Source organism: Anser brachyrhynchus (genome assembly GCF_964034855.1).
Source record: "Anser brachyrhynchus genome assembly, chromosome: 6".
Classification (NCBI taxonomy): domain Eukaryota; kingdom Metazoa; phylum Chordata; class Aves; order Anseriformes; family Anatidae; genus Anser; species Anser brachyrhynchus.
In genome coordinates this window covers 14,103,111-14,119,411 of record NC_137700.1, presented here as the reverse complement: position 1 = coordinate 14,119,411, position 16,301 = coordinate 14,103,111, and the positions used below count along the sequence as shown (strand labels likewise).

Sequence of the window (16,301 nt, the reverse complement as noted above, 5' to 3'; positions counted from 1 at the left end):
TGCCCCAGGCTCTGTTACTGGTGGTCTCTTGTGTCAGTACGATGGAGGTTTCAAATGGTCTCGTGTATCATTAATGCCTGGAAGACTGTGAAGCCTGACTCTTGACAGAAATTTCGACCCCTGTTTGATGAGATTTATAGCAAGTCAAAATAAACAGTAGCATACTTTTAATATGTCTTGTGTAAAGTGAAACTGCATTGTTTGTTTGGAATGAATATGAAGATTCATTAGATTCTGTTCCCCTATGCAAGCTAGTTAATTAGGCCCTTTAAAAGCTGAACTACTGAAGCTTTACCAAATCCACAGCTGGTTCAGTATTTTAATTAAAATATCATTCCCAGATTGAGATTAATTTTCCATGTGAATCATGTAATTTATAACTTTACCTATGGATTTACCAGAGTTTTCTGATTAGAGAATGCAATATTTTATTAAGTCTCTGTTCATAGCTCAGCTATGAAGAGCTTTCTACTTAGTTTCCACTAGCAGGTAGTAATTCAGAACGTATGCTGTTTTATTTAGAATAAAATGTTTTCTACCCAGTAATTAATTAAAATGTGATAAATATTGTTATTGTAAAGATGATTATCAAAGCAGTACCCATAAGACCCCCCCCCCTTTTTAGAGGTCAGAACAAGCCATCGTATTTCATGCTGCATAATTCTATTACAAGTAAAATGCAAACCTTAAATTGCACAGTAAGAGGCTGCAGAATCACAGATCTCTTGGGAGATGAAAGTAAGATCAGCTCCTGCTGTGTGTGGCTAAGCCAGTAAAAGAGTAAGCTCCATTCCTTCAGAAGGAAGGCGGAGAATGGAAATTGTGACTTGCTGCGGTCACTTTTTACCCAACTATTTTGACTCAATTATAAATAGCTTAAACCAGGATATAAGGTGGTGGCCTGTTTTCTTAGGCTGATGCACAGGTTTAGTGGGTAAGTAACGGCCGTGTGCAGCTTGGGACCGGGGGGATGGACTTCACTTTTTTATTCTTACTTTTTAAAGAGTTTATCCAGGAAGTAAAGGCAGTTATCGCTAGTGGCTGCACCAGAATACTTCAACGTTTTGAGCTGCTGTGCCCAATATTCTGTACTTTGTTTTAAAAGTGGAAGTAACTTACCTGCCTATTGTTCAAATTGCTTTGCAGTGTTCACCTGGAGATGGGTGGTATGATGATTTGCTGTAAACCTTAAGCTGTGTTTTTTCCCTTCAACAAATTGTTTTATCCTGCATTCATGAGTGTAATCTGGTTTTCTGTTATTTCAGCCTTAATACAGATATTGGCAGCTGCTGAGTCTGGACGTGATGTTGTTTATTTTACCTTTGGAGATGTGGAGCTGATGCGAGATATTTACAGCATGCACACTTTTCTCTGTGAGAAGGGCCAAACTGTTGGTGAGCATACAGAAATCTTTTCATACAGCAGGGACTTCTCTATAAGTAGAAACTGTCCAGTAAGAATTACTGTAATCGAGTTCTGTACCCAAGCAAGTGGATCTCGGTTTATTTTCACCTGTTTTCAGAGTGGGGAGCTCTTGATTCAGGGTCAGCTGAACAATGTTAATCTGTTGGACTTATAGAATCCTTGAATAGCACACTTAGGAGTTATGCTCCAGAATTTGGAAAATAAAAATACACATGGTAGACCAAAGATTTGTAAAATTTTTTTTTAATATAACAAAAATAATTCCAAAAAAAAAAAGGAAAATCTATATACACCTTCTTCACATTGTTGATAGAGATGTCTTATCGTGGTTCTGGCTTAATCCTGTAATGCTGTAAGAAGAATTAGTAGTCAGATCTGTTATACAGCAGCAATACAAGAAAAGTAGTACATCCCTTGCCCCACTGTAACTGTGAAGTGTCTGGGATAGAAGCACAAAGCTAGGTAATTGGCAATACTTTTGTAAGTGGTATGTGTGCAAAGTAAAGTTCAGATAGCTTCTGCAGAAAGCTGAACACAAAGTAGAGGGAGTCCACACTATGTTCTAAACAAACTTGGAAACAGCAGGGCTCCCCTTACGCAGTTGTCTACCTCCTCATTCACTTCTCATGTAAAGAATGTTCCTGGAGAGTGTTTCAGCGTGTGCGTGATTCTAGTCTTCAGCTGCAGCCTTACATTCTTTGCGTAGCATGATCTTTATTTTTTTTTAAAACATATTATTTCTTTTTATTTTTAAGGGGATATTTATAGGCTGTTACTCAGATACTACAACGAAGAATGCAGATGCTGTTCTACTTCAGGACCAGATGTCAAGCTGTACTCTTTCATATATAACACCGTTGAGTCCTATGCAGATTCTACTGATGATGATGATGAAGAAAAAGGGTTGTGCTTTGAGGACTAAAATAAATGTGCTTGATCAGAATACTGTTCAACTCCTCCTCCCACTGGTATATTGTTTGAATTGCTGAGTGTAATGTATGAATTGGATAACTTAATATACATTGATTGCATTGGTAGTTATCAAACATCCAAACAAAAATTGAACTATGAGAGAAGTTTTTTTTTTTGTTTGATAGTTTCATACATGAAAACCTTGTTCATGTGTGTACAGAAAGGATTTCCTTGGTAAATCTAGTTTGCATTATACCTTGTTAAGCAGGAGATTTTGGACACACTTGTATTTCAGTCAAGAGATTGCTGAAAGACTTCAGAAGATTTCTCTGTACTCTTCTGCCTTTATTTTTGAGAGATCTTATCTAGATTTCTTACTGAACTTAGTGCTGGAGTATGTGGAGCTGTATCGCTCCTGGGGTGATTTTAGAGAGAAGCACTGTAAGGGTCATTCGTACTGAAAGTTGTAATAATTTGATTACCTCGTTAAGACTGCCACGGTACTTTCATTGTTCTTATCAACTTTTTCATTGATTTAACTTAATGTCCTGTTCTTAATATACTTTTTAATAAATGGCTAAAGATGAAAAGATTGTGGAGGGAGCTGTAACGTATTTCACAACTGCTTTATCTTTACCAAATCAGACAGAAAAAGTTGTTATGAAGAAGTAGAGAAAGTCTGAAGTATAGAAGGTTGGGAAAATGAGAAATGTGATTGAAGTTATAAACAGAAACATTTTTCATGTGAGACTTCTAAAAGCTGTTTTGTTGGTGCTGTTACAACTGAACTGAACAAGGTCTTAAACATAATATATCTGAAGTTTCTCAAAGTTCACTGTTGTTGGCAACTTCATCTGAATTAATTGTGTTTATATTCTCATATCAGTTCTCCTTTATTGCAATGTGCATATATGTGAGCATAAGATCCCCGTGGGATAACGTAAGGTAATGGAAATCATTTACTTATCAGTGGGAGGAACGTCTTCAAGCTACAGATGAGAACGTGTAAGGTCTTGTTACGAGTTTGTGCCCTTGTCTTTTGAGGCATGGGAATGATTATGTTGAAGGAGGGTCAAAAGGCGTGTAAAAGCTATGCTATTATTGTCTCTGTGAATACCAAATTAATGTTTCTGTAGTACATTAATATTTTACACAAAACTGCAGATAAATCTGTGAAAAAACTTTTCCAGGTCTGTGTACAGGGCCAATTCAATGAAATGTTAGTTTATTAGAAATCTAAACTGAATTTAAGTTTAAGCCCAAATTGCTTAGTTTAACCTCTTCTGTATTAGATTTGTCTGGTCTGCCATAGCTATTACCAGCTTAGCAATACAAGTAAAACAGCAGCAGGAAACGTAGGGAGCTAAGGCTGTAGTACCAACACATCCTTTTGGCTAATGTCTGATAAAACCTCTCTAATTCTGAAGCATAACTTAATAATTAAATGCTGGAAGCTGTCGGTAGTCTGGCTTGCAATAAAGCACTCACTGCTTGAGCTGCTCAGGTGGGAGAGCAGCAGCAAAGTGTTTTGGTCATTTGCAAATACCTGCAGAGAATGCTCCACCAGGGTGTTGACACTGCAGTGGGCCGGTTGGAAGTGTGTTGCTCAAAAGGTGATGGACACAGCAGCTTAAGTGATTTCTTCCTATTATTCTTACCAGCTGTGGTTTTCTCCACCCACATCCCTTTTAAGAAAAAAAAAGGGATAGAATTTCAGGCTGTTTGCAATTTGCATCCTCTAGGTTAGTGGAAATCTTTTCTCCTGCTCCTAGTGCTTCAGTGTTGGCTAAGATTCTGGCAATAGGACTAAGTGTTTTATCATAAGCTCTTATTTTGGCATTTAGGTTCAACTATGACAGCATTTCCAGATGCACTGCTGATGACAAATGCCCCTGGTTAATTAAGAAGAAAGATAGAAAATTGGTGCTACCTGCCAAGTTTTCTTCACTTAACTACTCAGGATTTCCTATAGAAAAGGTGAACAGAATTTGTTCCTAACCAACTGGAAGAAAATATAGCAAAAAGCTTTAGGTGGCTAGAGGTGACCTCCCCTTTATTGTAAATAAATACATCTTTATTAGTGCAATATTCATTGTGAGGGGAAGTGATGTTTTTGTGTATGAAAAATGTACCAAATAAGATGGCAAAAAATTCTACTTCAACTCTGGAAACAGAAAAGTATATTTAACTCTGGAAAGATTGTCTGAGGATCATACAGTAGTGTATTCAGTTGAGAGTTTTTGCAGTGTCAAGTATTTCCAGGAAATTCCTAGTCATCTTCTGTAGACTGTATTTTCACTGATACCAGAGGCTTTTCTAATATGGGGAAGAATACCTTTTATTTGAAATTGCTCTTTATGATGTTTCCCAAATGCTTTTTCCTACAAAATACGGTTATATGAACAGGAGAAAAAGAAAATTAATTTTTCTGCTTGTGTCATCTGAGTAAGAATGATACATCCTGTGTTCTACCTTGTGTCCCTGATCTCGTAAAGGGCAATGTTTAAGAATACTTGGAATATGACTTTGAATGGAGGCAGGAAGATGATTATATTTTTCTCGTGTTTTTTCATTTTTTTGTTTTGTTTTTCTGGAAGCAAAAGAGCTGAGAGTTAACAAGGTAACAATGGTGTTAGATTGCCATGACTTTCTAATTCAATAAAGAGCTACACTGCCCAGAATGCTGCATGTAGAAGCAGGAATTTTGAATCAGCCCAATATGTGTTCTGCATCTCACTTCTTCCATCCAGCCACTGTTCTCCATTTATAAACTACCTGAGATGTTTCCTTCAGCTAGAGATGCATTTTGGTGCTCTGCTTGGAGCAGTGTGGAGTGGAGAGGCTGAGCATCTTTGTGCAGCCTAGTAAGATTCAGTTTCACTCTTCCAGAAACCTGTTTATGGAGTATTGTTTTTTGTTTTTTATTACTTTAAGAATGTTTGCTATATGTTTTCAAATAAACTTCTTACCAAAACAATTGTTTTATACTTGTTTTAGCAGCTAAATTGAATCCTTAATATGAAACAACAACAGGCAGTCATTTAGATTGCAATGTTGCCTCGTAGTAAAGTTGGTGACAGAGCACTTCAGTTTGTTTTACAGCTCTTGCACCTAAATTCCTCAGTTATGAGGTGTTCTTATCTAAGGATGAGTACCCATTACTGTATATATTAATTTATAGACTGGTGAACTGTTCCTGACGTTCTTCAAAATTTACAGTTTATGCATCATTATATTGATTTTTTTTCTGGATCTGTATGCTAATGTTTACATGATTTTTGTAGGAATATAATTAAAAAAAATGATTGAAGCAATGTGGTCTGCTTTGTCTCTTAATATACTTCTGAGGACAGAGAAATTCCAGCACATTTGAATATAGATGACACAATGCTAGTGACTACAGTAATAGTACCTCGTGTCTGTTTAACTACTGTTGTAGGATTATCTAATAATTATTTTGTCTCAAAATAATGTTTACGCTGTATGACAGTGTAGCAGATGATTGTCTGCACAGCAATTTAAAAAGGAAGTAACTACTGTGAATTTGGAGAGCATGAGCATTAGTGTGAGATTTCATACACATGTGGCCATATGCAGACATTTTGATATTAATTCCTAATTTGTGCTTGAGAAGCAAGTAACTGTTCAGTTGGTCTTTGAACTTCATGAAGGAAATGCACCTAAAAGCCTAAGGAAATACAAACAATGAATGTGTTGCATAAATGTTTTTCATGGTTTGTAAAAGTGGGACTGGCTCCTCCTAAATGGGAGGATGTTAAGAATTGTTTTTCAAAAATCAGTAAGGAACTATATTTTTAACATTACAGAAAATTAGGATAAAATAACATCTGATTGCTCCTAAGGTTTTAAATGTATCTGAGTTTATGGAAGTTTGCTGTGTGATTGAATCCACTAAAGTCTATAGTCCAACAGCAATTGCAACGTAACTTAGATTTCCTTAGAGATATTTTTAAAATTTGCATCATTCCAGCCAAATACGTTGGATCTTTGGATTTCTCAAGTAAGAAGTAAAAAATGACTTTTGGTGCATCTAAAGAAGTTGCTGTTTATAACGTCAGTGGCCTTGTGGGGTTTTCATCTCTATTTTGAAAGAAGAGGAAGCAGGATAAAGGCTTGTTTTTAAAAGGTGCAGTTGTAGAATTAGTAAAAACCTGCACTTGCAGTGTGTAAGCAGCCACCACATTTACTCTCACAGTGGATCAGGGATCTGAGCTGGTTATGTGCTACCCCAGAGCATTTCAACTAGCTCTAGCAATGAAGGGTGGTGTTTATGTGGGGGCAGATGAACCAGACACTGCTGAGAACCCAAGTTCTCAATTACCTTGAGCAATTGAATGCTAAAATATTTTTCTTAATTTGCTTCCTCATTTTGGACATGCACTGAGGATGTTTCTGTATTTAAATACCATGCAAATCAGTCGTAAGTCAACCTCAGGGCAGTTCAAAGGGCAATCCCTCAGAGCAGCTCCTAAATTACAGAGATGCTCTTGGTGATGGCTCCTTCGTATAGCTGTTCCTTCCTGCAGTTGCTCCCATTTCCTGGCTTATTTATGACCCTTTTTTCTTCTATGTGTAAGCCATACCCAAATCTGAGGTGTGTGTTAGGTAAGTTAACAAATATGCAAATTCATCTAGTGTATTTGTTAAAGGAAGGTCTGGTCTGAGGCAGGCAGAACTGTCCTTGTGATGTTCACAAAAATGCAGTCTTTGGCAAACGAAACAGGGAGGGCCTGATGGTGAAGTTCACCAGAACCACGTGAGCAAGCAGCACTGACTAGGGATGTCCTGTACAACGCTCTCTCCGGCTGCCCACACGCTTGCTACCATGCAGTAGCTCTCCCTCTATCCTCAAGCGCTGTTTGTTGTTCCTGGTTTTAATCTTTCTCGCACAAATGGCTGAAATATTATCACTACCTAAGAGGTGTCTGGCTAAGCATTGTACAGCCTGGGGACAGTAGGCTTCAGGTAGCTGGAGGACTGGGTAGAACAGGGTCAGTGCTGTTCATGTTATAACCTGTAAATAAATCCCAGGTGATGAGGAAACATGAGAAGTAGCTCAAAGACACTGCTGCTGCTGTGGGAAAGTGGCTGCCAGTCTCTCCTGTCCCAACCTGTCACCAATCTAACTGCGGCTGGCAACATCGCTCAGGAATAAACTTTGTTAATGGCAAGTACAGCCCTGACAAGGAAACTCCTTAGGGATAAATCACAATTGCAATCGCAGTCGTCTTTTTTTTTTCTCAGTTGCAAACCATTGGCTTCCCAGCTATGTCAGTACTTGGATACCGGCGTCCCAGACAACCAAATTTCTCAACATCCAACATTTACATTCCAAGCTCTTCAGACGTTCTCTCAGCCTAAGCAACTTCCTAGGATGGATGGAGGGATGTAGAATGCTGGGTTACCAAAAGCTGCTACAAATTCCTTCAGGTTCACCAATGTATTTGTGGATCAGCCAGAGTAGGGTGAGCCAATATTAGTGAAATCTAGACGGATAACTTGTGTGTGTGTGTATATATATGTACACACATTTATATATATAAACATCCATATATCTACCAAAAGTCTCCTTTTAGTATTTTGTGGTACATTTTTGACAAGAGTGAACACAGCCATAAAGCCATGGAAATTGCAAGATGCTGCAGCTGTCTGAAGTTTTTTTTTTTTTAACTAAAACTTGAGTATTAATGATCTTGGTTTGTGCTAACAGCGTTTTATGCTCGTTTATCATTGCTTAAGTGAGTGTGACCTGGAAGCTGTACAGGAGGTATCTGTCACTGATAACTCCATTACAGCAATGCCATCAATTTTCGTTTAACGGAGCTGTCAGCTAGGGTTAATTACGTGGTTCTGGCAGGTGGCGCTTGGTGCGCAGTTAAAGGAAGCCCTGGTATGTTCCAAGTCCTCTCAGTAGTACTGTGGCACAGGGCCGGGAGGTTTATGGATGCGTGGAGATGCGCACACACCATGCTGTGCATGCTGGTTGATGCATATTTTTGCAGCAGCTCCAAGAAGCTGTCACAAACCATTGGGAGTGCAGGTTGTTGATGCATAGTTACTCAGCTGTAAACCTCCCAAGCAGAGAGCAGTGGAACCTGTACACAGCAGAGCTTTTGCAAAATATTTTTTTCCCATTGCAGGAATTTGGACTGTTTCACTTAGAAAGGAAATCCATTTGTTGAATTAATCTGTTACACTGTTTTCACATCAGGTGTACCTACAAAGGAACGAACACTCAGGCAAGTTAATTATCTCAAACTATGACCTTAATGTGTGTATAAAACTGTTTACTTCCAGTTGGAAGCGAAGGAAGCTAAATCAAGCCAATTAATTTTGAGGAGTATCCACTTAAGATTTAGACGTAGATTACTAAATCTGCTTTAGAGATGCATCGGAAGAACCCTCCTGTATGTCTTTGTTAGTACGGACATCACTCCTGTTCAGATGTATACTGCCTTCAGCTGGAATTTGATGGAAAGCGCTGAATTTGTGAATTTATTTCATTCTTCAGGATGCCTTGGCACACCAGTTACAAAAAAGATATTGTATAAATCAAAGTGTTTGACCATGGCAAGAAGTTCATTTTGCTAAGATCTGAAGATTTACATTTTCAAAATTAAAGGTTAAGAAAACTGCTTTGAATAGCTAAATTTCATCATTGAATAACGACAAGATTTTCTTTAATGTACTAAGAATTGATTGGATCCGAACCAAAATGTCATGAAAATAAATTAAGGTAATTGTGTTTGGCACCCTTTTATATAATGGATAAGGTCCTAAAAAATTGTATTTTCAAATCCAGAGCTAACTCTGTCTTCAAAATGCCTGCATTGTAAGGTAATTATTCTGCTGGAGTTTTAAGTCATTATTTTGCCTGTTGCCTGAGGAATTTTACAGCAGAACAGTATTAATAAGATGCCAGGAGTACAAATTTAATAACTTAATCTCTGTGATAAACAAAATTCATATAAACAAAGTGGCATTTTCATTCATAATTACTTGACCTACTGCAAATATGGGTCAGGAATTAAGGGATGCCTGATTGCTACGTGCTGTGGAAAATCAAACCTTTTGCATTTTGAGGAGAAAGACAAAAAGATCAGTGTGTGCTGAGGAAGGACTGGACATACCATAACTTGAGAAAAGGAGGCTTCTAATTCTTTCATGCTGTAAATCTCAGCCAAGCGCCATTTAGACTTTATTGTTGGTGATGACAATTCCCTGAGCATACATGATAAAAAAACACCTACTGATTGATTGGGTCTGCCAGTCCTTCATTCTGCCATCTCCACACACAAAAAATAACAGCCAAATACAGGAGACTAATAATGCAACAAAACTTAAGCTTTTTTTTTTGCTATCTGAAATTTGACCACTTGATTATGGGCAATCATGAGGACTAGATTTTTTTTTTTTAGTGAAAATTAAGTACCTAGTCAGTTGGAAGACAGATGACTTCGTGATTTTTTGAGTTTTTGACTACTTAAAATTGTTTGTCAGTCATTGGCACGTGACATCCAGAAACAATCACATGAACTTGCACCTTCTGCATGTCAGTTTTGGGCATTGTTTCCTTTGCCTATTAGGAAAGTTTTGGTCCCAGCAGATTCAAGGGTTTCAAGGCTAATTGAATTCCTGTTTGCTTTAAACAAACATCCCCCTCTTTTTGCCTTAAATCTTGATTACATGCAACCTTCAGATAGCCCCCAAAACGTCAATAAATTACTTTTAGATTGGTTTCTGTTACAGTCCAGTAAAAGCTCCTGACAGATTTGTGTAAAACTGTACCCATGAAAAATGTTTGCTCTACGGTCAAAAAATGCATTTATATACTTAAATGAACAGGGTAAGTAAGGCTTTGCTGTTCTGAAAACTTGTGGCAATAACCTGATAGAACTATGACTTCGGAAGTTAAATCCAGCTTCAAATCCTGATCCCTAGTAATACCTGGCCAGTGCTTTATTGAATGGTGTGCATATAAATGTTTAGATCACAATGACCATGTTTGTTGTTTCAAAATAAAAGATAATGCCAGGTATTCACTGCTGCCTTAGTATTTCTTCAGGGTTGAGACAAAATACAAGTAACTGGTAGCCAAAGTACCATACTGTCATATCTTGTATCTTAACGCATTTCCAAAAAATGAGTATGCCCAGGTGGGGGAGATTATCTAAAGTCATCCGGGTGAGAGAATGAGACAGAAGGTTAGGGGACCTGAGCTGCTCTGTTAGGGTTCAGGTGATACAGGCTGTACCTTTTTGTTACAAAGGTAAAACGGACAAGTGCCACAAAATTGGACCTCACAGATGAGACCCATGTGTGTTTTGGCCCATGTTTGAGAAGGTGCTAACTCCGTCTGAAAGGCTTTGTTTACACAAAGTGCTTGCTTCCTCTTTGTGCTCTGGTCTGCTGGCCACACTGCCACTCGGCTCCTCAGTGGTGTCTCGCCGATGATCTCAGCCTTGGCCTGCAAGGCTCACCCTGTCTGCACGAGGGATCGTAATTCAGTCTCCACCTCGCTCCGTCTAAGCCTCTATCGCATGCGGAGCGCCCGTGGTGACAGTGTGTGCCACCTATTCTTAGCGGTTTTAGAGTATTGAGTGAACTGTCAGCTTCAGACTCATTTACGTAAGACTTGGGCTAATCACGGTCCCCAAAGTGACACGCAATCCTTGCTCTTCAGAGCTAGATCCTTCTCTTGCTACAACGTGCAGCAGTGGTAATGAGTGAGGATCATGATTTGCTGGCTGGATTGAGTACGAAATGACAGTGATGATTTATCTCTCACTTTCCAAACATTTTTACAGAGTTTTCAATTTTTTTCTTTAATTGGCTTCAGTGACAGCCTTCCACAAACAGTGTGCAAGTCCATGGGAGCGGGTGTTACACCAGAAAGGTCCTCTGCTCTTTAAGGCACTGTCTGTAATTGCCTTTGACTGACATGCAATGGGGATAAAAATAGGGATAAAAATCCAAACCTAACATCATTATGATCTAAATCTCATCTAGCTGTGGCTTCTGCCTTTCACTTAATGGTTTTCTTCTTCATGTAGTGTACCGTGCGTTCAAGGTGATATTATGATTAATCAGCCCAGGATTTCACACACGCACTCAAAATGCTTTAAAATAGAGCTGTAGCAGTACTGTTCTCACGTCAGTGAAACAAACGCCCTAAAGGCACCCTTTGTTCACTGGCCTGGCAAGAAAGCTAGAGGAACAAAAACTTACGGTGTTGGATCCAGGGCACCACAACTGCCTCGTGTTAAGAAGTGTTAATATGATTCAATGAGCCATCCATGGATGAAGATGTGTAAAATAGGAGGATGTGTAGTGTGAAAGCCTGAGCTGTATGGCAATTTAGTCTGCAAGGAACTTAGAGCAAATTGAGAACAACTTATGCTGAGCTAATAAAACAAGCACAAAACAACGTGTTGGGGGCAAGCTTTGGCTGAGCCGTTGCATTTTTCCAGTAACACCAACATTATTTTTCTGAAAATCTATCCAGTGATATGGTGGCTGCTAATGGATTTGCAGGCCAGGGGAAACACGAACTGTGAGCTCACCTTGATGGCTGAGATTCTCAGACTATTTCCTACTCTACTGGAGAACAACTTTACAGTAAAATACAGGCAACAAAGATTAAAGGAAGCGCAAAGCTGCTTCAGTTATGAATAAGAAATTCTAATATTGCCTAGCTGCTTCCAGCATTGTGAAATTTTCATAATGGTGGCCATTTAGAAACAAAGAAATTATTGTTACTCTGAATGTGATAGATTTGATGTTTACAGCCCACCCTTGAGCCCTTGGATATTTTACATTAACACTTTTGATAAAGGTCCCTTTGGGTCAGGCAACAGGGGAGAAGGGGTTGGGGGCTGCAAGAGGAAAGTGTTGGAAAGAAATTATGAAGTTTTAACTGTACAACAGGTTTGAAGAGCAGCTTCAAAGGATTCCATTTAAAAAAAAAAAAAAAAGAAAAGAAAAAAAAAGAAAACAGAAACAGTGCCAGAACAGAAGTAAACAGAAAAGGCTGTATAGTTACTGCAGAATAACTCGGTAGGAACAGTGCATCTAAGAGAACTCTAGCTTTGAGGCACAACATGGTGTTGATTAGTGCAAATAAACCTCTTCAAGAATCACCTTTCAGCAATTACAATCAGACACTACCACTGTGGCTTCAAAAGCTTCATTAGCAAACCCTACTCCCAGGGAGAGCTGCAAGCCTCAGATACCCTAGAAGTTTTAACTGATGGTGAAGTGTCTTGCCTTATTTATTTTCTTCCAAATTAAAGAAGAGGTAAGATAATTACACGTTCCCTCATCAGGTTAAATAGCATTAAAAATCAAAATAGATCCTCCTGAAGAAAACACAGCCAGTGGTATGGAGTGAAAGATGAGGATAATTTTTCCATTGCTGATGTCAGGGTACCTTAGAGTTTTATTTTCACCTAAAAGGACAATCTGAAAAAATGTGGTGTGTTTTAGATGTAGCTAAAAGAAAGCTATCAAGAATAAATATTTCTTTTTTTTTTTTTGTGAGGAGTTTCTTATGAAACACCTGCAAATATCGAAAACAATTTTCTAGCAATTTTCTCCTAACCCATTGTTAAAATAGAAAAACTAGCATTTCTAATTCTTTCTGAGTTAAGGAAAAGGCAGTTAGCACTGCTTCGCTCGTCATCAACATACCAAATGCTGGTAGGCTTTTTTGCAGTGCCAGCGTTGATTCACTTCCACAGTTAGTGGGAAGACTCCTTGCTGCTTCCCCTGCTAACTTGCTAACTTCCCAACAAAATATAGGATAAGTTAAGTTTAGTGCTCTATGTAACTTCAACAAGAATTCATTATCTGGCAGCTAAACATTGTATGCCAGTGTTCTTCCCTAGCCTACCCCTCTTGCTGCCTTGTATGTGCTTCCTGGATATAATACAGTCAGGTATCAGAGAAATAATTACAGCAAAGGGTTGCTTCTGTTATTGTATTTGTAGTGGGCTAATTTATTAGCAAACACTTGTGAAAGCCAGACAGAAGTTATGTTTTAATGATTTTCATTTGGCTCTATTGCCTAGCTTGTCTCTCTCAAATGGATCCACGGATCCATAAGCCAGACATACGGGTTCCTACAGTGTGATTCTACCTACGAATATGTTTGGAGAACAAGAACAAACTTATATAACCTGTTGGCCAGAATCGGTTGAGAAGCTTCTTCCAGTTACCTTCATCTTCAGTAAAACATTCTGTACTTCTAAGGCACTGTTTCTTCCAGGGCAATATAGCCTGAAAATTTAGAATGAAGAAAAATTGAAAATGGAACAGGTGCTATCCATATAAAATTACAGGTATGAGTTCAACTGTCGCCCAAATCATAACTGTATGCTTAACCTTAGATTTGACGTGACTTCTGCTGTGAAATTGGTATGAAACATAGATGCTTCTGTCATGCCTCCAGGAACTTTGGAGGCCATACTGGGCAACCTCCTGCTCAAAGCAGGGTCAACACTGGAGTCAGACCAGGGCTTCGTCCAGTCTTGTCTCGAAACCTCCAACAATGGAGCATCTACCATGCCCCCCGGTCCCTGTTCCGTTGACAAAATAGGAAGATAAAATAGACTGGGAGAAAGCATTGGTGCATTATGGACATGGATTCACTTGTTGACTTTGCAGTAGCAAGCGTAAGGTACTGAACCTGGCTGTGCACCTACTGCAGGTAAGAAGCAGGGAAGGGTATTCCCAGACACCGGAACTCCTTTGAGCCAACTACAGCAAGCATCATAGGGTATGCACTGCTTGTATCATTAGGCTTGAAGTGAGCACATGCCTTAGCATTTCCCATTTGCCTTGCTTTAAGAGATGGTACTCTAGATGCAAACCTATGAATATGTTTTTAATTTAATGTGTAATATTTGTGCTTTTTAATTGTGTGTAATAATGTGTAATAAACACACTGGGAAATAAAGTAAAATGGAGTTTCTAGACTTGGCTTATGAGAACTTCTGGTAAGCATCATCTCTAGTGAAATTACATTACTAATAACAATGAAAAGTTGCCAAAAATATATAAATACATCTATCTCAGGAGGGGAAGCTATTAATGAGATTGTCCTTCTATGAGTAATCCTGTATCCAGACCACCTCCTATGAGATTACCCTTTGAAGAAACAAGCCTACTGAGAAGTCTTGCTGTGTTATTGAGAGAGTTGTGTGAAGCAATTAACCACAGGAACCGCAACACTGATTGCAAGTATCTGCTGATCCGGCAAGGATACCGATGTACCAAAACCAAGCAAGGACAGAGGATGGCATTAGAGTCATGCAATGCTATACAGTAGAAAAAATGATAGGTCACATCAAGCCCCTTGCTGTTCAAGAGAACCAAAGGGCAACACAGTGTATTTCCAAAACCAGTTTGGTTCTAGATTTGTTAAAGTGTGCTTTGTTTTTTTTTTGGTTTGTTAAAGTCGGTTGGTTCTAGTTTTGTTAACTCATGCCTGAGTTAAGAGAGAATTAAATGTAAAACCAAATCATGGTTTTACAGTGTGTTTTTCAACTCAATAAACAGTTTTTACATCCAACTTCCATTTCAGAGGTACTATTGCAACTATCCTGTGTTACATATTTAATACAGTGCAAAACTTCTCTGACATATAAACATCAGTTCAGTACAGAGCTGGCATCAGATCCTTAGCGCAGCAAGAGCTCATGGGATAGGCATTGGCAGTTGAGTGGGAGTGACAGGAGGGAAATAAATAGTTCTGACAAACAGTGGGAAACTTGGGATTTGCTCCAAAGCACAATAACACAATTAGAATTTTGCTGTTTCAAGCATGCATATTCCTGGTGTGTGAAGCATTTAAAAAAAAAGTTGTGGAAAAGGCAAAAGGCTACAGGGAACAAAATAAACACCTAAACCCTACAGTAAAATCTTAGTGTCTATCCAACCATACTTACCCTGTTCACTGCGATGGTATTCAAAGTCAGATTTGACACATGGATTTCCCTCTGAAGTAGAGGGAAGGTCTGCTTGTCCTCACCATAATTTTTAATTGAATTTATGTTCAGTCAGCATAACATGATTGCTCTAAAGATGGCTTCTGTCTGCTCATAATGAGGTTAAAACTCAATTAGCAGCTGTAGCATCCAATGATATTTCACTACTTGCCAGAAGGCTCAGCCAGCACCTGGCTAGCTGCAAGCAGCTGGGCCAGCACGTTTCCCTTGGCAGGGGTGGTGCTGAGCTCCCCGGCCAGCACGGCAGCCGCCCTCCCTGGTGCTGCCGGCACTGCTTCCCTGGGCTATTCCAGCACTAACGTCGTGTCACAAAACACCTTAACCCTGAGGGGTAATCGTTCAGCAATTTCTGGGAGACACACAGCTGCTGGGAAAAAATGGTAGTAAAAATTTTTGATTTACGTGAGGATCAAGATTGCGATCAAGAATTGTAGTCATGAGTAAGCCCCATGGAAATCTGTGTGACGATCACAGGACAAAGCCCCAGATAAGGCCTGGTGGGTTTCTTCCTGAGGTTTGTACTTTTAATTTCTGCCTACCTGACCCCGACAAGCCCACTTTTGGAGTACGCTTTTGCACAACACAAACTGCAGCTCGCTGGTTGCCTTCCTTTTAAGACAAGCCTGGTTTTCTCACTATTTGTATCTTATTATTGATGCAGAAAGCTACCAAACATGGATGTTTACGTGATGGCGTCGGCATTTACCTGGAGCATCAATGTCAGGGGCTGCATGGCCAGCTGACCTTGGCTGCAGGCGCTAACTTGACCAAGAGCAGGTAAGTAAGAAAAGCGCCACGTGCCGAACTATCACAGAACACAGGTGTTCGTGGTTCGGAGATGCCCGGGAGAGAGGACAACGTGGAAGAAACGAGCACAACCAGGGCGCCAGGGGCACACCCGCGCTGCCTGGCCCCAAAATGGCGGCGGGCGCGCCC

The 16,301-nt window shown here is 39.3% G+C and overlaps 1 protein-coding gene and 1 long non-coding RNA gene across 3 annotated transcripts in view; one reads left to right on the top strand and one right to left on the bottom strand.

The window, feature by feature from the left end:
- PARG (poly(ADP-ribose) glycohydrolase) overlaps positions 1-5,648 on the top strand; it is a 65,469-nt gene extending 59,821 nt beyond the window's left edge. For both annotated transcript variants that reach the window (XM_080597858.1, XM_080597857.1), the window contains exons 17-18: positions 1,266-1,394; positions 2,181-5,648. In XM_080597858.1, the coding sequence (XP_080453984.1) occupies positions 1,266-1,394; positions 2,181-2,347 (296 nt within the window). In that variant the 3' untranslated portion in view covers positions 2,348-5,648. The remainder of the gene's footprint in view (positions 1-1,265; positions 1,395-2,180) is intronic.
- On the bottom strand, positions 2,716-16,299 carry LOC308197438. The gene is made up of 3 exons (XR_013952935.1): positions 16,072-16,299; positions 13,536-13,635; positions 2,716-4,022 (listed from the first exon to the last, which is right to left on the bottom strand). It is a non-coding gene; the product is annotated as an uncharacterized lncRNA (long non-coding RNA).
- Between the last annotated feature and the right edge of the window lie 2 nt (positions 16,300-16,301).